Source organism: Diplotaxodon limnothrissa, linkage group LG3 (assembly GCF_057381915.1).
Source record: "Diplotaxodon limnothrissa isolate DT_005_m linkage group LG3, D_limnothrissa_male_GT1.1, whole genome shotgun sequence".
Lineage (NCBI taxonomy): Eukaryota > Metazoa > Chordata > Actinopteri > Cichliformes > Cichlidae > Diplotaxodon > Diplotaxodon limnothrissa.
This window is the reverse complement of record NC_140598.1, coordinates 15,888,038-15,909,878: the sequence shown is the minus strand read 5'-3', so window position 1 is coordinate 15,909,878 and position 21,841 is coordinate 15,888,038. Positions and strand designations below refer to the sequence as shown.

At 42.2% G+C, this 21,841-nt stretch overlaps 1 protein-coding gene across 1 annotated transcript; it reads right to left on the bottom strand.

Moving 5' to 3' along the window:
- Positions 1-1,734: 1,734 nt before the first annotated feature.
- On the bottom strand, positions 1,735-15,975 carry LOC146634672 (neuroligin-2-like). Its single transcript, XM_085349933.1, has 5 exons — positions 15,629-15,975; positions 15,337-15,469; positions 3,751-3,984; positions 2,869-3,182; positions 1,735-2,563 (listed from the first exon to the last, which is right to left on the bottom strand). The coding sequence occupies exons 1-5, from the start codon at positions 15,973-15,975 to the stop codon at positions 1,735-1,737; spliced, it is 1,857 nt and encodes a 618-aa protein (XP_085206059.1).
- Between the last annotated feature and the right edge of the window lie 5,866 nt (positions 15,976-21,841).

Genomic DNA, 21,841 nt, shown 5'->3' with positions numbered 1-21,841 from the left:
GGAGCAGGAATCACAAACAGCACAAACCCACCGTGTTGTTTCCACCCTGTTCAGGAGATCTGAGCCCCCATCCCTTTTTTTCATGTTGCAGCTCTGCACTGCAGGTCCTGAATGCCTCCCGGTTACCCTCAGTGTGCTTAGAGTTTAATTTACAACCGACGCTCACAGATCATCTGCAGGCAGGTGAACGAACCCTTAATGTGAGGATAATAGCAGAGCTGAGCTGAGGTCAGAAATAGTCAGGAACGGTGTCGACACAGTGAAGTCAGCTGTTTGGGAATTTGTCTGATTATCAGTTTGGGGGGGGGTCGGTGTTAAATAACAAAGGCGGTGTAGGATGGAGAGAGGAGGAGGGAGGGAGCAGTGATGATATGAAGTCAGAATACACATGTGGCAGACATAAGGGGGTCCGACAGGAGCAGCATCAGTCTCTGCTCTGTTTTGTTAATAACGTAGAAAAATAATTTTGTACAATCAAGCTACATCGACGGACGCTTTACCTCACGTACCCTAAAATTAAAAATCAGTGACAGTAAGACGGAGGCTGCACATGACACCATGACTGAGTTCACAGCTGTTGCTTTGATTCTAACGTTTAAGACTTTTGGCATCGACTCCGTTTTAATAAATGAGTGCTGGGAGGCGTCGTTTGACTTCAGGAGCTCCTGCAATGCTCCTGCGATGCTCCTGCGATGCTCTTACTCTGCGGGAGAAAACCTAAAACCAAAAGTAGCAAACATGGAGCGATATGACTCGTTTAGATTTTGGGAAACGTGCATCGACAGGTACAGTGTCCTTTTCCCCACGTCTTTAAAAATAATTCATGCATAGATCCCCCACTGAGAAAACCCTTTTATATACTTTCTCCTTTGTACACATTTTATATAGAACTATATATAATATCATTTCTCTATATCTATATTTTCAGAAAAATTCTTTCCACACAATAAAAAACAACAATTAAACAAATGCTTCAAACAAAACAACAAAAAGAGAGAAGATGGAAGAAAGAAAATCACGACTGAGGCCAGTTTGGCACTTTGTCATGAGAACATGACAGAACTCTGTTAGTTGACGGTAAATAGCGAAACTCTATTTTTCTTTGGTTTTTCTTCTCCCTCGATGAGAAATGAAACACAGCAGTACTTACTTGGCACCTAAAAATGCTGGTCGAATGAAAGATATCAGTGTTTTCATAGTTATATGTTTAGTGTACGCCTCCCCCCTCCAGACTGCTCAGCAGATCGGGAATTTTTAGAGAAGAGCAGGAGGGAGGCGTGTCAAATGAGAGGAAGAGAGCAGTAATAAAACACGGATGTAGAAAAGAGAAGCATAATGTGCACATAACACACAGGAGATGGAAAAAGAGATGACGCCAACGTAAAAAAGAGAAAACAGCGAGGAGCGAGAGAGCATTCGTCCCTTTGACAAATGTTGGAGGTCTTGAGCCTGGAAACAGCAGACCGTCTTTGAAAACAGTATCTTTGAAAGATCTGAGTCACCCACCCCAAACTGCTCATCTGCTGCTGGACACTTCAGTTGCACCTCCACATGCCACCAGTGGAGGGAGCTGCCAAGTTTCACAGCACATGACGCAGCAGGTGGAGTTGCTTTTGGAGAAAGAAGAGAATAAGAGGACAGAACGAAGGCCCACGTCTAGAGGCCTCCCTTCCAGAGCGGAAGCAGAGCCAGTGTTCCTGGTCCCTAGGTGGCGCTGTGTCGGGCCTGTCCCTACTATACCCTGGTGGTGGAGTGGGGGTGGGGCAGGGTGTTGTTGTGGCCGGTGGAGGGGAATGTGTTGAAGGCGTGAAGAGGCTGCATGCTGGTGATGGTGCTGGGGATCACGGTGATGGTGTATGGCGTCATCAGCGGCACGTTGTCGGGGGCGCGGCGCAGCGCCAGGGTGTAGTCGGGAGGGCAGGCGGGCCGCAGGATGTCGTGGGGTCGCGGGGGCTCCATGTCGTGGTGAGCGTCGTGCTCCCAGTCCTTCATCTGCAGGGACATGATCTCCTCCTCCTGGCTGTGAGCCAGGTCGTTGGCGGGGCCGCCCCGCTGAGGGGACAGCCGGTGCCGGCGCATCTCGTGCCGCTTGTCACGCTTGTAGTAAAGGGCGGCGAAGGCCAGGATGTTGAGGAAGAAGAGCGACGCTCCAACTGCAACTGTCACGCTCAGTTCGGTGGAGTAGTCGCGGGTGTGTCTGGGAAAGAGGTCCTGGGGCGGGCGCTCTGAGCCCTCGGGCTCAGGATCTGATGGGAAGGTAGGGTAAGGATGACGAGTGGTTCGAGGAACGTTGTTTCTGGGCCTCATGGTGCTGGGGTCACGGCCTGCGGGGGAGCGCGTAGTGGTGGGAAAGAGCACGTCGTGCAGGCTGTGAAGATGAGGGACTAATTCCAGCCAAAAGGCCACTTTGTTAGCTCTGTAGTTGTCTCTGACACGAGGTTTCAAACCGATGTGAAGGTACTGCTTGTCCTTCCAGTTGAACTTGGTCCAGATGACCTCCTCGAAGCGGTTGGGCTTGGTATGAATGAACTTGGTGTCCTGAGGGACGGGCAGGTTGGGGTCCCTGGTGGAGCATAAAGGTTAAACGTTTCAGTTCAAAGTTATATTCAGTCTCCATTATAAGTAACATGTGGCATCAATACACTGAATACAGACAGGAGGCCCATTCTCTGTGCAACCTTTCAACTATCTAAGACCAACCGGCTGCTCTGGGATCTGGATGCTTTTGGTGAACCAGTATGTTCAATTCTTCAAAGCCACACGGGAATTAAACTAGCAACCTAGATTCAAGTATTCAAGATGACTAGAAGGCTATCAGTGAACATACAGTAACGTGTACAGTTTACACTACTGTGACATGAGGCCTACCCAGTCTTTGCGAAGTTAGTCCAGTAAGTCATGACCACAGCGCTCAGCATCACATCGTTCTTGGAGAAGTTGCACGGGAGCAGGTCCGTGGCACCGATCATCGGTACGCCGAACACGTAAGGTATCTCGTCTCCGTGCGCGGCGTCGGCCCACTCGGGCCGCGTCTCGGTGTGGCAGTGGTGGTAGAACGTGTAAAAGTAAACTGGGGACTGAAACTCAGCATGGAGTTTGGCAGTGGCCACAGCTGGTGCCACCCACTGGTGGTCCGTAAACAGGAAGCGAGTGAGAAATCTAGAGAGGAAAAAAAACTCTTTCTGATAACAGAAGGAGTGACAGGCAGCAGAGAGGAAGCATGACTGCATTATCCAAACATGTCTGTACTGTGACTGTGGTCCGGCTGTGAGGGGTTCGCAGGCCGATCTGTCAGAAACACCGACACTGAGATTGGGAGCCCACTACCTGGGGGATGATAGCATTACTGCCCACAGAGCCTCAAAGGTTAAGGCGCAGACACGCCGTGATGTGGATGAGTGGCTCTCTTTAGCACGCTTGTCTTGTTTGATGCACTTCACTGGGCTCACATGTTACTGATTCCATTCTTTACTCGCATGTTTTAAACGCTTAAAGCACTTTCACAGGTTTTGATATTCTTTTGAAAATTCATGTGAACTCAAGCTGTCAGAATTGTAATGTAAGCTTTGATAATTGTCCACATTTGTCATTTTGACGATTATCCGTTTATTTTAATGAATACAGCAAACAGAAAAAAACGAACAAATCAACAAACGCGGCTCCTAATGAGACAAAACCTGATGATGCTGCAAAATGCAGTTAAGTGAGAGGAGGCTGTAAAATGGAATAACTGAAAAAGTGGCAGTGTACAGAGGTGGCGTCCTCACCCTCTGGGTAGCCGTAGAGGTTGTCAACAAAGTTGGAGATGGTGTAGTCGAACGCCGCAGCTGAGATGCCGTCGTTGTCCTCACTGTCGTCCACAAACTTCAGCCCCTCTCCCTGGTTCACTCCTATCAAGATGTCATAGTTTAGGAGCTCCCGCTGGTGGAGCAAATAAGGAAGAACATGCTGAGTGCTGGAACAGAGCCTGTGTGCATCACAAGTCTACAACAGGAAGTGCAGCTGAAGCACAGCTTTGTGAATTGGCAGCATTTCATTTCCCAGTAAACAAAATAAAGATTAGCTGTTGCCATGAAATTCCTACTATAAACTGTAAATACTGCAATATATGCAGGGTTCATACACATTTTTAGGGTCAAATTCAAGCACTTTTTAAGCACGTTCAAGGTCAATTTTCAAGCTTTTCCAGCACATTACCAAAAAAGAAGCATGTTTCACTTTGCATCACCTCAGTAAGACCTTGTAAAAATTTAAACAAATCATCTGAGGTCGATTTAAATGTCTTTTGTTCCCCTTTTGTTAAAAGAGCAGCACACAAAAATACAGAAAAAGGAAACGGTTGCCTTACATGCATATAGTGTACAAACTCAAAAAACACATTCCTCTTAAAAATGCGCAAATGTGAACAAATCAACTTGTTAGAGATCTTCATCTCCACTGTAAATAAACAACAAGCCAGAGAACAAGAAAACTGCACCAAACACCACAAACACCAACAAATTAATGTCTTCTCATCAGACATTGAAGCTTCTTTCCTGTGTGACATAAAAAATAAGAGACAGATGTTTGTTTGTTTTTTTAACTAGTTAAGCACCCACGTTCAGTCATCCACCCATTCACGCACACATTCACACACTGGTGATGTAGCTACAGCCACCCTGGGGCGCCACCAGGCCCTCTGACCACCACCAGTAGGCAACGGGTGAAGTGTCTTGCCGGGTGAAGTGTCTTGCCCAAGGACACAACGACCGAGACTGTCCAAGCCGGGGCTCGATCACAAGGCGAACTCCTAACTCTTGAGCCACGATCGCCCAGTGGGGACATGGGGACATTTCAATTTCCAGCAGGAAGCTCCCCCTTTTTGTTAAACCCTTTAGATCAGGGGTCGGCAACCTGCGGCTCTTTAGTCCTTATAGTGCGGCTCCGCGTGGTTTGTGAAAATAAATTAGCTGAAGTGTATTTTATTTATGTTAGTTCTTTTTTTAACTTGTAGTTCTAAATTGGAAGATTATTGTGATTTTGCAATATACAAATAAAATTATATTTTGTTATTTTTTCATCGCTCAAAATAAGCGTCACACTCGCGGAAGCCGGTGTACCCGGCGAAACGCCGTGCATTTATCGAGCCTTTCAACCCCAGATAGGCCAATTATGGCTCTTTGGGTCTTAAAGGTTGCTGACCCCTGCTTTAGATGAACAGAGTTTTTTAATTAAATACATAATCTTTAATAAATGTTCTCTTTTCTAAAAAGTAGGATAATTAAAAAAACTTTTATTATACCTCTATTGAGTAGAAAAAAAACTCGTGTTTTCTGTCGTCTGTTATATAATATTAGGGATGTTTGTGACAATTAATTTCTTAATCGGCTGGACTAACCAATAGTCCACAACCAGGAAACACTGAAATTTTAAGTTAAGTTTGAAAACAGTTTAAAAAAAAAAACACCCCATTCCAAAATGTCTTGTGACAATCTCATTGGCTTAGGGAGTGATGATGTCATAGATCTTAAGAATCTTAAGTCCTTTGATGTTTTTCCTTAAGTAGGGGTGAGAAACAGCAAGTTTTAGTTCGTTTCAGCAGCATCTGTGTTTGCAGCCTACAAAACGTTCACCACAAGCTCTTCAAAGTCATCGTATAGAAACTCCAACATGTTTCCAAGAAAAAAACAACCAATTCAAAAAGATTACGCCGCCTCTCCTTCCTGGCGTGGCCGGCCAATTTCCCCAAATGGCGTCTCATCCTTCCAAAGGGCGTTAGAGGAGAGTAGGAAGGAAAACTACCTTCTCCAGAAAAAAATGCAACAAATTGAAGAAGACAAACTTCAACTGGAGGACAAATGTAGACGAATGGAAGCCCAAAATAAAGAGCTGGAAGAAAGACAACAGCGCCAGCCGGACATAAAAATTATTAATGAGGGCTGGGGAATCAAGTTTGCTCAGAGCCGAGAGCAGATTGTGCACCTCATTAAAGAAAACAGGCAAAAGAGTGCAGAACTAAAAGAAATGACCAACCAGCTCCAAGACAAGAAAACGATGACTGATAAGATACAACGGGATCTCCAATACATGGACCGAAAAAATCGGCTCCTCCAAAGACAGCTCCATGAAGCTGTGGAAGAAAAGAAAGAATTCCTCCAACAGAAGGAAGAGCAGGACAAAAAGCAACGAGACATGCAGCACGAACTGAAGAGCATGCAGGAAAAATACCGCATGCTGAAAGAAAGCCTGGATGAAACACTGCGCCAAAATAAAGACCTTCTTCAACAGAAAGAGCAACAGCAAGAAAGACTGAAAGAAGGAAAACGTATCGTCCAGGACTTTGAGTCTAAAAATCTAAAACTGCAAGAGTTTTGTAATCAGCTGGAGGACAAAGCAACTAAAGTGGAAGAAGAAAAGGACAAACTGGAGAAACGCTGCTCACAGATGCAGAGAAGGATAGATCAGATAGCGAGAAACAACTCCGAGCTCGTTAAGGGGATTTTGGTGGAATTCAATAACTTGAAGCATGAAAACACTCAAATGCAGGCGCAAAAACAACAAGAAGACAAAATACATGAAGACCTGCAGCTCACGCTCCAAGAAATCCAGAAAAGAAACGAGCAGTTAGAAGACAAGCACAAAGAGGTCCAACAGAGAAATGCAGACATGCACAAGGACAAGCTGATACAGGAGGCAACATCCAAACAACTCAAAGACAAGCTTGAAGAACAACAAGCAACATTGGAAGAGGTGGAACAAAGATGTGAGAAACTTGAAGAACAAAACGCAGAAACCATCGATGAGCTGAGAAATCTCATCCTGGAGAAAAAAGCGCTCGTGGAAAAGTGCATGAAAAAAAAGAAAAAATGGTTCCACTTGTTCCGGAGGAGAGACGCTACTGCTTCCTCACCTGATGTAGCCTCGTCTTGCTCCACCTCTGTTAACCCCCCCAACCAGTCCCGGCCGTTGACTGTCCCCTCCTGAGCCTGGTTCTGCCGGAGGTTCCTGCCCGTTTAAAGGCAGTTTTTCCTCCCCACTGTCGCCAACTGCTTGCTCAGAGGGGATTGTTGGGCTTTTCTCTCCTCTGCCTTGTTTCTTCATTTACTTGTTTAACTTTTTTCAACTTATCTAAATAATAAACCAATTAAATTTATCCTTTGAGTATCTTTCATCTCATCTTTACAGAATCTTTCCAAAACATTTTCAAACATTCAGATCTGTCTTTTATTTTCTTCTTGAAGCCTCATAAATGGTGAACTAAAAACTAAAAAGTGTCATTTCATACACATTTTCAATTCACTTCAATCGCACAAATGCAGAAATAATTATTTGCAGTATCTTATTTATTATGAGAATGTCATGCCTGATCATTTGTACCTACACCACCAAAAATGGGGGCAAAAGGGAGGAGATCATGTTTAATCGGTTATAAGAAAAGGTCAGAAATATAAGTGCCGACATGAGCAGTGTCCACAGAAACCTCTGACTCTCAGCTCAAAGCTCATATAAACCATTTCTACAACCAGCAAACAAACAAAGACACCGAACAGTTAAAAGAGCAGTGACGTCACCACGAATCTGTGGTCAGGTAATATCCATGTTTTGATTGATGATTTTCTGGAGTTAAATGTGAAAATACTTTTTAATTTATTTAAAATTATTTAATAGCATATAACACCCAAAACATGCTGGGTGTGGAAATAAGAAAATCAGAATTTCCTCTGTTTGAGTCACAGTAACTTTGACATAGTAACATTTGCAGTAAGTCCTAAATGTTCACCTTTAAAATCCCTCCCTCTGTTCATTTTGCCCACATCATGTTTCAGTGGTTGGCCTCAGGTTCTTCAGCTTCCTGACAGTCTGAAGTCAGCTGACAGAGTTTCACCTGCTAAATACACAGAAAATCTTGTTAAAGCCGCACAGTTTGCCCAACAGTAATATTCCCATTAAGCCCTTTCTAAACACTTTATAACAATGTGTCATCACTAAATTATAAACTTCTTCTCCAGATCTGCACGACTGCACTTAGTCACAGACTTTATTTAATTGTCCTGCGGCTGCTATCATATATTTTACCAAACAGTTCTTCTCACACAGTCACAGATATATTTCTCTCAATGCAAACTTCACTCATGTCTCAGACAGGAAACTTGAGTTTTTCTTTTTTTTCTGTCCCCACTCATTCAACTAATTTGCATATTGAGTCACATCTCGAGAAGTTGCCCTGACAACAGAAATGCATATTCAAAACATTGCTGCATAATGCAATTATTATTCTTTTATTTTTATTTCTACAGTCGTCACTTCTTTTGCTCAATCAGCTGGAAACCACTTCTAATTCACTATTTTAAACCTGCTTTAAGCTTCTAATCACTGGTTGGTCCTCCCAGTCTCTTTTTCCTTGTCACAAAAGTCGCTCTATTGTCCTGCAACTTCCTGAGTTATTCCTCAGCTTCAGCCTTTAAGTGTGTTAAATCTACACCATTCAGCATTTATGTCATGTATTCACATTCATGAGTGTAAGCATGTCTTCATTGCGTGTATGTTGTGTGTTCATATTAATATTGAGTGTAAGCTGGTCTTCGTTGCCTCGATGTGTTTTTATAATCAGATTTAATTCCTGCATCTTTGCGCTGAACTGTGGATTCAAACTGTCTCACTTCTGATTCTCTCCAAAAACAATTTCACATGTGACAATTTCTACATGTGTGTTTTCTATTTTTCTATTCATTTATGTATTATTAGTTCATTTATTTCTTTATCTCTCTCTCTCTCTTACTTTTTTTATTTACCTTTCTGTTGCGATGCTCTGGATGTTTCTAAACCCCACAAATGCAGTCTCACTGTTCAACCCAATTTTCCTATGCTGGCATCCTGGCAGCTGCACGCTTGACTTTTCTCAGTTCATGGGCAGTTATTTTGCGCCTTGGTTTTTCCACACGCTTCTTGCGACCCTGTTGACTATTTTGAATGAAACGCTTGATTGTTCGATGATCACGCTTCAGAAGCTTTGCAATTTTGAGACTGCTGCATCCCTCTGCAAGATATCTCACTATTTTTGACTTTTCTGAGCCTGTCAAGTCCTTCTTTTGACCCATTTTGCCAAAGGAAAGGACGTTGCCTAATAATTATGCACACCTGATATAGGGTGTTGATGTCATTAGACCACACCCCTTCTCATTACAGAGATGCACATCACCTAATATGCTTAATTGGTAGTAGGCTTTCGAGCCTATACAGCTTGGAGTAAGACAACATGCATGAAGAGGATGATGTGGACAAAATACTCATTTGCCTAATAATTCTGCTCTCCCTGTAGACTTTTGTCTTATCGCCTTAACCTCCATGGTCTCAAATTCTTTCAGGATATAATTTCTTTTAACCGGATTAGGGCAAATTTCATTTATCAAAATATTCCTGATCACTTTGTTTGTAAACCTGCTGTCACCAAATTCAACTCCAGCTATGCAGAGCTGCCTCAGTCCAGGAGAAATTTTAGAGTGCACAATATCTTCTTTTATCATTGATCTCAAAGGGACTGGGATGGCTTTCACTGGGGATTTATATCTCTTAGCAGTACATCTTACATCAAATTTCTCACAAAACGTCTCATGTTTTAGTAAGACCCCATTATCATCCATAAAATGAGCTACAGCCCAAATCCCTTTAGATCTCCATTCATCCACGTACACAGATTTCCTACACAAACGGATATACCTGTTGTTCCATATAGGGGTGTTGTGAGGAGTAAAGCTATGTTTATAGATTAATTTCCAGTAGAGACGGACCTGCTGATGGAAAGCTGAGAGTTTAACAGGTAACGAACTGCAATCAAAGTCACAACGTAACAAAAAGTCTATTCCACCCATTTTGCCAAAAATCACATTGGGAATAATGTTCCAAAAGGAATTTTTGTTCCTAATGAAAGATCTTAACCATTTCAATTTTAGTACACCATTCATAACATCAAAGTCAGTGGCATTAGCCCCACCCTCTTCATAATTCTTAATCACATCATTTTTCTTTATATAATGACATTTGTTCCTCCATATGAACCTAAAATTAAGAGTATTTATAGATTTAATTAGTTTTGGAGGTATGGGCAGAGAAAAGGCTGGATAGATGAGTCTGGACAGACTGTCCATGTTGGTTAGCAAGATTCTCCCAAACAGAGTTATGTCCCTTTGCAGCCACATGTTTAAAATTGACTTACACTTTTCTATATTGGTACAGATATTCTTATTTTCTGTTGATGTCTTATCCTTGCAAATTACAATGCCCAGATACTTCACCTCTTTTTTGATCTGCATATTATTTATTGCTTGCAGGGGACACTCATGCAGAGCTAGAATTTTGCATTTATTAATATTCAGCTGTAGGCCAGAAGCTTTGGAGAAATGGTTGATCGCCTGCAAGGCTAAAGGAATCTGGTCCTCATTTCTTAGAAACAGGGTGGTATCATCTGCCAGCTGACTGATTATTATCTGTTCACCCATCACAGTTAACCCCTTAATGTGACTGTTTTTAATCAAAATAATTCCTCTGACACAGAAGACCTACATTCCTGGTTTAATTCTTGCTGTCAAAAAATCATGGACTCTGTGGCTCCTTTAAAAACCAGGCAGCTTAAGGCTAAACCTGAGCCTTGGTTTAATGAGAGCAGTCGTGCTGTTAAGAGGGAATGTCGTCGAGCAGAACGGAGGTGGAAAAAGGATAAACTGCATGTATCATTTCAAATTCTCAAAGACTGCTGGCATCGCTACCAGAACACTGTTAAAGAGGCAAAAAGGGAATATTTTGCAAATATTATTTCTTCCAACTGTCATAACCCACGTGTGTTATTTAGGCCCATTGACACTGTTCTTAATACTCCTTTGAATGTCTGTTTGGAAGTTTCTCCTGAGATTTGCAATGATTTTCTGAACTTTTTTATTGAAAAGGTTGTCACCATCAGGGCTCTTATCACAGCTCCTGACTCTGACCCCTCTGTCTCTGTCCCTTGCGCTGCTGTTTTCACTCAGTTTGAGCTTGTGACGCTCTCCTCTTTAGAGGATGTGGTTCGCCATATTAAGCCCACAGGTTCCCCACGGGATCCTGTCCCTCCACAATTCTTTAAAGAAATTTTTCCTAGTATACAACAGTATGTCCTTGACATTATTAACAGCAGTCTGTCTTCTGGTGTGGTTCCTGCAAATTTCAAACATGCAGTAGTACAGCCACTGCTTAAGAAACCTGGCCTTGATCACACAGTTTTAGCGAACTATAGGCCTATTTCCAAGCTGCCTTTAGTCTCCAAGGTTTTAGAGAAAATTGTTTTTAGTCAACTGAAAGATTTTCTAGATGAAAATGGAATCTTTGAGGTTTTTCAGTCAGGTTTTAAAACCCTTCACAGCACAGAATCTGCATTACTAAGGGTTTTTAATGACATCCTTCTGGCATGTGATTCTGGTAACCATGTTGTTCTTGTCTTGCTTGACCTAACTGCTGCCTTTGACACAGTAGACCACAATATTTTAATTTCTCGATTACATGATGTAGTGGGTATTGGTGGCACTGCACTCAATTGGTTTAGGTCTTATTTGTCAGATAGAACTTTCTCTGTCAGCCTTCTCAGTTACGAATCGTCTTCTGCTCCTCTGTCATGTGGTGTCCCACAGGGCTCAATTTTAGGGCCACTGCTCTTTTCTCTGTATCTACTGCCTCTGGGTTCTATCCTTAGAAGGCATGGGATCTCATTTCACTGTTATGCCGATGACTGCCAAATTTATTTGACACTAAAACGCAAGGATGCCATCTCCATAAAACCTCTCTTGACATGTCTAGATGACATTAAAGCTTGGTTGGCTCGAAACTTTTTAAATTTTAATAAAAAGAAAACAGAAGTGTTGGTGTTTGGACCCAGTGGTCCCTGTGAGTCCTCCTCTGTTGTTTTAGGATCCCTGGAAGTCTATTTTAAATCTGTTGTTACTGACCTTGGTTTTAAGTTGGACAGTGATTTTAAATTGGACAACCAAATCAGAGCAGTGGTGAAGTCCAGTTTTTATCATTTAAGGCGACTGGCAAGACTAAAATCTTTTCTTTCAAGGCAGCACCTTGAAACAGTGATCCATGCTTTTATTTCTTCCCGCCTGGACTACTGTAACTCACTTTATGTGGGGGTCAGTCAGTCATTGCTCTCACGTCTGCAGCTGGTTCAAAATGCGGCTGCACGACTCCTAACAGGAACTCGAAAAAGAGAGCATATAACCCCCGTGCTGGCCTCTCTGCACTGGCTGCCTGTGTCTTTTAGAGTTAATTTTAAAATTCTTATGTTTGTTTTTAAATGTCTACACAGTCTTGCCCCGCCTTACCTCTCTGAGCTTCTTCATCCCCACATACCCTGTCGGTCTCTCAGGTCAGCTGACCAGCTGCTCCTGGAGGTACCGAGATCCAGGAGGAAGCTCAGAGGGGACAGGGCCTTCTCTATTGTGGCTCCAAAATTATGGAATAATTTGCCCATGCATGTTAGAGAGGCCCCTTCACTGTCCACTTTTAAATCACGTCTTAAAACCCACTTTTATTCCTTGGCTTTTAACCTCAGTGAGACTTAGTTTCTTTTTTAATGCAGTAGTTATTTAATTAATGATTTCACTCTTCTTTTATTTGTTTTTTATTTATATCTCATGTAATTTTATTTTACAGTTCCAATGTACAGCACTTTGTGTCAGCTGTGGTTGTTTTAAAGTGCTTTATAAATAAAGTTGATGATGATGATGATGATGATGAAAATAGACAACAGCTCAGCAACCATGATGAACAGAAGTGGTGAGCTGCTACATCCCTGCCTTATCCCTCTATTAACCTCAAACCTTGAACATGTACCATGTTCTAGCAAAACAGAGCTGTTAATGTCATTATATAGCATCTCTATAACATTGATAAATTCCTCTCCAAAACCAAAAGACTGCAGAGTTTTTAATATGAACATATGTTCAACTGAGTCAAATGCTTTGTAAAAATCCAAGAACAGGATGTACCCTCTCTCTTGGATTAATTCACTGTATTCAAGGAGATCCAAAACCAGCCTAATATTGTTATGAATTAGTCTTCCTTTCAAAAAACCTGATTGTGTTTCACTGATAATGTTTGAGATGCCTTTCTTTAGCCTCTCAGCTACAGCTCCAGACAGGATCTTATAGTCAGTGTTTAGTAAGGTGATGGGTCTTAAATTGTCTAAAATTCTTTTATCCTTACCCGATTTAGGGATCAGGGTTATCAGCCCTTGTTTCGTGCTCGGCATCACTTCTTTTTTCTCTATCGATTCCTTTAATGCATCAAACAATAAAGTTCTTAGGTCCTTCCAGAAGAATTGATAAAAATTAGTAGTGAGTCCATCTGTCCCTGGGGACTTGTTTAATGCCATTTTCATGACCACCAAATCCAGTTCCTCAATTTTAAGCTCTGAATCACACAGATCTTTGAACGGCTTGTCAATACATGGGATGAGATTATGAATCTTATCAAAGAAACTATCAGAATCAGCTGCTGAATATTCTGAGGAGTACAATTTGGAATAAAAAGTGAAGACTTCTTTTCCAATCTTTCTGAAATCTTTACATTCAGTCCCATTTATCAACAAGCTTGAGATTAGATTTCTCTGCTGTCTGCACTTTTCCAGCTTACTAAAATATGATGAGTTCTTTTCACCTGCCTCAATCCACTTGGCTCTCGATCTTATAAAGGCACCCTGGGCTTTCTCTAGGTAAAGATCGTCTAATTTAGTTTGTAACTCCATCAATTTATTCTTTTCTTGCACGTTTAGTTTTTCTTTACTACAGCACTGAGTTATTTCACGAAGTAAATTACTTTCATATTCCCGTTTTTCCCTGTTCAGTTCTTTGCAGAATTTTATAGTGAATTCTCTGATTTTGAATTTAATAAGTTCCCATTTCTGTATATTACCCACTACTGAGTCATCATTTTTTATATCTGTAATTTTATGTCTAATTTTATCACAATACTTGTCCTTATTTAAAAGGCTGGCATTAAATTTCCAATATCCCCTGCTACTACGTTTCATCCTTGTTGGTTCTAAGACAAGATCAATGAAACAGTGATCAGATAGGGGTGCTTTGGAGATTTTAGATGGTGAAGTACACCTCAAAATGTCATCGCTCACTAACCAATAATCAATTCTTGACCTGCTTTCTCCATTAGGTTTAAACCATGAATAATTCTTAACTCCAGGATTCAAACTTCTCCAAATGTCTGTAAAATTATTATCACTAGAAAAGTTCTCAATAATGTTATTCTGTTGCCTCCTTCCTAAGCGAGGAGGCCATCTGTCCATCCATTCATCTGAGGTCATGTTCCAGTCTCCTCCTACTAGGATGTAATCTGTGGGGTACATAACTTTAAACTCTGAAATAACATTTGTTAGATTTTCCAATAGACGTTTATTTTGACCTTCGTTATTATGTCCATAAAGATTTGTAACAATTAGAAATATACCTTCGCTCTTCAAGCTGCAGTTGACCAATGACCCTCACTATCAGCTTTATATGTTATAATCTCCCCTGGGAACTTATTAAAACAAATCGCCACACCTCCAGATCTGTTAGATCCACGACTGAAAAGAATCTTGTCTCCCCACTGATTAGCCCAAAAGGTAACATCGGCATCCACAGAGTGAGTCTCTTGTAAAAACAGACAGTGACATTTTTGCCCCTTGCAAAATAAAAGGGGCAGGGATAGCTCAGTAGGTAAAGTGGTCGCCCCATGATCGGAAGGTCGGCAGTTCGAATCCACTTAACGGCTACCCTGAGGTACCCCTGAGCAAGGTACCGTCCCTACACACTGCTCCCCGGGCGCCTGCTTAGTGGGCTGCCCACTGCTTCACTGAGTGAATGGGTCAAATGCAGAGAAAAAACAAGTAATTTCCCCATGGGGATCAATAAAGTATCCATTATTATTATCATTATTATAAAAAAAGTGCCTTTCTCTTAACAATTTCCTTCAAACCCCGAACGTTTAATGAACCAAAAGAAATTTTTGAGTGAACCATAATAAGAGTATGCTAAGAAAAGAACTTTTTTTTAAAAAAGAAAAGAAAAATATATAAACATGAGTTTAAATTGTAACACTTGTCACCAACTCAGTGACTAATAACCTTTAACTTTAAGTAGAACTCTTTTGTCCCATTAATAATATTCCACTGTATACAGTCTTACATCAAGTCTTTCATTCAACGTCGACGATCCTCCGTCCTTCGATGTATCCATGAGGACCCCGGAAAAAGGCCCGTTTCCCAGCCCGTCTGGCTTGTTCAATTTGCGGCCACAGCCGCCTCCTCTCTTCCCAGTCCTCCCGCGGCAGTACCTCAGCGAAGTGGAAACCGCCGTTCTTACAGACAGCCGAATCTTTGGTGCGACGCCAAATCTCCTCTTTCACGTGTCTCAGAGCAAACAGAATGATGATATGTCGGACCTTGTTCTCAATCTTCTTCCCAACTCTATGCACCACATCCACAGATTCTTCAAGCTTTGATATCATATCAGGTGCGATCTTGCCAAGAATTCCAATAACCAGCGATCTGACACCTTCATCTCTTTTCTCTTCTAATCCTTTAATCCGGAGGCACCACCTCATTTTGTACCTTTCTTGCTCTCACACTCTCTCCTTGAGATCGTAGTTATCTTTGGTCAACTGCTCGTTTCGTCTCTCCAACTCTTTAACCTTTTGTTTACATTCTTTCACCTCCTCCGAGTTGAACTGAACCGCTTTGGCTAGGCTGGCTAGCATCGTACTAGCTTGCTTGCATTGCACACTCAGGTCAGCTAGCTGCTCGTCCACTCTTTTTTCAAGGTTTAGAATCGCTTTCAATATAGTAGCATTGGAGACTTCGTCACTTTCACTTATCTCTGCTGACTTAGCTTTCTTTTCTGCAGGCTTCTTACAAGGTGTAGATGGAACCGAATCGTTGCCCCGTTCCCTTTTGCTCATCACTGCTACGTCCATTGCTACGTAGTCATAGGGTTGCCAACCGTCCCTTAAAAAACGGAATCGTTTTTTTTGTAGAAACAAAAGCACACGTCCCGTATTGAGCTAATAAGGGACGTACTTTGTCCCATAATACAGTGAGAATCAAAAGTGGTCTATAAATGTTTATGGAATTAACGCTTTGTTTGAAAACATAATTCCCAGCCCCTCTCCTGCTTTGTGACCAATGAGCTGACAGCACACTTATGACAATTCGAGTATGACAATTCAGATAACCGCTCATCTCATTGGTCGAGGAAAGGTCGCTTGCGGAGAAAATACCGGAAGACAACAGATGACCACAACAAGAAGCATGGCCAACAGGGAAACAAACGCCGACACTGCGGTGCAAGTCTCGAACGACAGTACACCTAAAGCTGGGCAGACACTGTGCGATTTTTTCAGTCACGTTATTCAGCTCCTGCTCAAACTGCACGATTGACTCGCAGTTGGTAGGTCACGATGCAGGGTCTCACACTATACCACCCGATGCTCTGATGCGACCTGAGTGCTCACACTGTGCCTCCATAACATGAAGGTTATAACAGAAAATCTGTCGCTCTCTCTGTCTTTCACTCACACAGACACACACACCACCACCATCAACTTTGTTAAATTGCTAATGAAAAACATTGATCAGGCAGCTGTGATTGAGCAGCAGTGTAAATCCAACTATTTTCACGGTTGTTGTGGTCGTGATAATTTTGTGAGGCCACATCGAAAAGGCTCTGATGAGCTTTTCAAAGTTCTACAAGTTGTGCCTTCATCGCTTGTGTCCACATCACAGCCGTGCTGCTCCGTCTTTTTCACCAACGTTTACGTGTTTGCGCGTGAGCAGTGTGAGCGGCTGTGGTGACACGCTCACGAGCGATTGATGATCGGGAGCTGGTCGTGAGGTGTTAATCGCTTCTCGTTACCCCACGTATACTACACGATGCACGATGAAGGCCAAAATCGGGCCGATCGCCAAATCGGTCGCACGACTCAAAAATTGTCTCAAAATGGGCCAAAAATCACACAGTGTGAGCCCAGCATTAGAGCAGCAATGTTTGTTCCCTCAGAGAAATAAAAAAAAAAGGCTGCAAAAGTACAGGGAGGAATGGGAAAAGGGAAACACCTGGCTGGAAAAGTGCACGATAACACATATAAAGCGCACTGCACTGTGTGCCGGCGCACTTTTTCCATAGGCATGCTTCTAATGGTGGGCACATGAAGAACATGAGGGGCGTGAAAGCTCGGGGAACCCTAAACCAATTTGTTGTCCACCAGGCCACGGCAGAAGCAGATATGGTATGTAAACACTGGTTTGTTTTTTAAACCCTCTGGTTAAGGTTAATATGGGCATGTGCAGTGAATATCAGCGCTATGTGGCCAGAAGTGTGATAATATAATTTATTTTGTGTAATAAACAACTGCAAGGATAGATGATTACAACAAATAGATGACTAATACATAAAAGTAATACATAGATGAATAATGATGATGAGTTAAGATGCGTAATCATGGGAACAAGCGGGTTTACAAACAGGAGCAGCTGATTAGCATTAGAAAAGCTGAAATAATACCTCAGCTGAAGCCAATTGCACTAAATGCACTAAATGTGCACTGTTACAAGAATATTTTTCGTTCTATTGCTTTCTATTAATTTATATAATTTTAAGTTAAGCAGGACAGAGTTCTTTTAAAGAAAGATTTACTTATATTCTCAAAAGTTAAGCATGACAGGCTTCTGTTTAAGAAAGAAACCTGTTTTACTGTGTTAATGTTGTCATTTTGAGCTAAAAATAAATGGCTAAATGATCATTTGTGTCCCATATGGTCATATCACAAAGAATAGAATATGCATCTGCTTAAATCAAATTCAAGTCAAATGGTTAAAAAATAATTTCACACACAAAAAAAGAGCTAAAAAATTCACCACACTGGGAAGGGTGAAGACAACTGGGTTGCCCGGCCCTGGCCACGAGGTGTCCCTTATTTATTTTTCAGGGAGATGGCAACCCTACGTAGTCATGATCCGTTCCTTCTCTGCTGTCTTCCTTTCCATCACATGGCGATGTTGTTTCTTGTTTTTTGAGGTCGAGTTTGAATTTAGCAGGTTTAACTATACTTGGGGCAGTCATTTTACTACTTTCGAGTGGAAACAATAAGGAACACAAAGTAAATTCTGGGACAAGTTCAACGAGCTCCTAATTCGTGCGACTGCTCAACTCGCCATCTTGCGCCACCGTCTCACTACTAGATGAACTTGTGACACACATCTGCAGTAGAGGCTGAGTGGCTGCTCTCACACCTGGAGCATCCAAATCGACCCACAAACACGTTGAAAGATGCAATGCCATCAATGTGGATTGTCCAGACTGAGAGACCTCTTCCCTCTGACCCCTCCCCAAACCCTCAAACCCTCCTACCCACCTCGACATACAAACTCTGTGTGGCTTCACGTGTTCTGTTGATGTTTACATGATCGAAATAACTTGAACACAAACACAAACAAAGAGGAAGACCGCACCGGAAGGAAACAACTACAAGTCCCAGCATCCTCTGTGTTTAGGGCGCAGCAGTGAAAGTGAAAGTATTGAGCCTCCGTTCAGAGCAGCAGGAGGAGGAAGGTGGAGCTGAGGCAGGTGAGTGTTTACATGAATATGTTTCTTCTTATGACATAAAATAATTCCACGCTGTTCGTGTCTGTGGGTGAAATGTGAGGCCGGTCGGCTCCTCTGAGCGCTGGTTTCCTGTAAGTAGAGAGGAAGTGAGTTTAGCTGAGCCTCCATTAGTGTGAGAGAGCAGGAGGAGAGTGAGAGCTGTGCTGAGGCAGGGTGAGTGTTAACACCGCTCTGACATTACTGTGTCTCTGTGGCGGGAACAACAGGCTCCGTCAGTGGAGGCAAAAATAATCAGACTTTGGTTTTTCAAAGGAAACAACTTTATGTCGGAAGTTCCCGCACGCTCATTGGATAACGATGTGTCAATCTCGAGCTATTAGCCAATGAGCGTGCGGATTCACAGAAAGACCCGCCTTTATCACGGGACTTTAAAAACTACAATGGCGACAGAAACTCCGTGAGTGGAGTTCAGGGTGACGTTATGAAACTGTGACGTTTGAGCCACTTCCCGTTGATCGTGAAACTGATGGTTTCTGGTGTTTGGGTCTGTTTTTCTGTATTCATGCAGATAAAGTGTAAACTCAGATGAATTATACCATCAAATGTTAAAGGAAAATATCAGGATGAGTGTCTGTGAGCTGAGAAGGACGTGAAGCGAGCAGTTTATCCCAGAGCTGAAGCTGCTCTGTGTGCAGAGATGAGCTCAGATTCCTGCTGTGATTGATCAACAGTCACAGAAATGTAGACTTGTAGTTATTACTGCAGTATGGTCACAGCAGATACTGATAAACATGTATTATGAGGATGGATGATCAAGTTTCTCACTCTCTCCTTTAAATCTCAGTTTTTTCTTCTTCACAGTTTATCTGTTAATTTATTAATGAATAACACTGAAAGAGTTTCTGTTATATTTCCCCTTGAACATCAGCTTATTAGGGCGGCATTAGGAAATAGCCCCCCTCCAAAGAATGAATAAATGAATGATGATAATAATAAAATGATTCAAAAGCAGAGCTCAGAGTGGTAGAATGGTCAAACATGGATCCACGGGTGGTTCAACTGCATTTGGTGACGTGACTAAAGCAAATCTTTCAAATAATCCCACCATCAACGGGATGTTGTCTCCTTTACTACGGTTACTTTACTTGGTCACCGTGTGAATTTCTTTGAAATGAACCAAATTCTTTTATTTGTTGGTTGTTGCATATTTAACCTCTACAGTCAGGAAAGGAGGAGATGAGGCCTCAACAATGTTGGGTTGTAGCTGTGGTTCAGGTTAGAGTGAGTGTCCATGGAATAAATGTAAGTCAGTGAACTGGAAACATGACTGTGTTCAAACTTTGTTTTCCTTTTTATAATGAGTCTAATCAAAGGTGGACAGAAGTATCTCCACTTTGACTTTTCTGTGTCACCATCAGAGCTTCTGCACAGTGTTTCTGGGGCAGATAACATTGCAGCATTATGGAGACATTATGGAGACAAAAAGAAAAGCGTCTGGACTTCTTTAAGTTAAACTTTAAAGAAATCCAGACGCTTTTCTTGGACTGTTGGTTTCAGTGTTTAGTCTCATTCACACACTCCCTCAGACTCTTCACACACACTGATTTGCTGACATAAACACACTCCTGTGTGCTTCACACACACACTGAGGACCATCTACAGACTGTGAGCTCCGTCTTCTTTGTCTTTGGAGCTGAACTCTGACAAAGTTAGGAACAAAACTTTCTCCAGCGTGTGAACTTTCCTCCTAGACTCAGTCTGAGCAGTCAGACCACATATTTCTAAAGCAGCACATGAAGGTGTGGCTCACACACACACAGGTGAAGGAAACAGCTGCAGTATTAAAAACTGCTTCACTGTCTACAAATATATGAACTGAATGTTTCTTTCAGGCTGTAAAAACCTTATTTATCCTCCATTACAGTCCTGCATTCAGAGCATTACTTCTGTTATATTAGTACATGTATTTTATTCTGATGAACACATGAAACTCTGAGCTGGATTGAATCCATTGAATCAGAGTCCAGGACTCAGACTAAACACACTGAATGTGTCCTGAGCTCGGCCGCTGTTCCACAGTAACTGCTGTCAGAGTCACTGTTACTGAGTTAGCTTAGCTAGCAGAGCAGCTAGCAGTTAGAGTATGAACTCTGTAAGCAGTCAGCTCGGTCCTGGACATGGTTACTGACATAAAGCTGCTCTCTGCAGCCATGTTTGACCTGCTGCTTTGTAGGACTACAGTAATGGAGGATTTGGAGGCTGAACTGGGCTCTGTGACACTTTTTGTAGTGAACTGATGAAAGCTGCGTCTCAGATGGATGTTAGTCCAACACATCAGACACGACCTCTGCAGCTCTCAGTTGATGTGCACATGAATGATTTGTGTTTCCTCTGCAGGTGAAGGTAGAAAGTGTGTGTGAGCTGATGTGAACTGAGCAGCATGGATCAGTGTGAGGACAGAGAGGAGGGAGTCCCTCCCTCTAAAAGCACTCTGTGTGGGGAACATGAGAGCCAGACCAAAGCTCAGAGGTGAGATGACCATCTCTAACTGTCCATGACTCTTCTCCATGTCACAGCTCAGCACTCACATCACTGCTCCATCATTATTCACACTCATACCTCTGTGTGTGTTGTTTTAAAGCCCAGAGCTGTGGGGCGTACCAGGCTCAGCTGGACATAACCCTGAAACTAATCCAGAGCCTGGACCTGAACCCAGCTGTGTTTCCTTAAAGAGCAACGACTCGAAGGATGTTGTTGTAAACTTTAACAAAAGACTGTTATGTGACAAAGAGTAAGTACATTATTTTTATGAGTTTCACATTGTTCATCATGTCTTTAATTTAATATTTCCAGTTTTTCCTTCCTGTCTCATGAAGCTGTGACATTTATTCTTTTTCTTTTAGGATCAATAAGAGGCCAGAATCTCCTGGACCTGAACCCAGCTGTGTTTCCTTAAAGAGCAACATGTCGAAGGATGCTTTTATATACTTTAAAGGCTGTTCTTCTGCTGCTGAGAGGTAATGTGTGTCTAGATGTTGTTCCTGACTCTGTATTTTTGAATAAATCCTCATGTTTAATATCAGCTCAGCTCTTTTTCACACATTTCTATGTTGGTATGTGAAGCGGTGTGTGTTGGAGTGTTTCCACAAACACAGCAGTCAGAGTGGAAAGAGTGGATGTTGTAGGAGGTGTTTGTGTAGTGAAGAGGCTGAGTGTCTGTAGGACTCCAGCTGCTCCAG

Excerpts from the sequence above, each read along its gene's own strand:
- LOC146634672 (XM_085349933.1), bottom strand. The coding sequence starts at position 15,975 with ATGGACGTAGCAGTGATGAGCAAAAGGGAACGGGGCAACGATTCGGTT. Across the intron at positions 3,985-15,336 it reads GCGGTTTCCACTTCGCTGAG|ACTTGTGATGCACACAGGCT; the intron begins GTACTGCCGCGG and ends TTCCTGTTGTAG. Across the intron at positions 3,183-3,750 it reads AGGGTGAGGACGCCACCTCT|AAAGAGTTTTTTTTCCTCTC; the intron begins GTACACTGCCAC and ends TTCTGTTATCAG.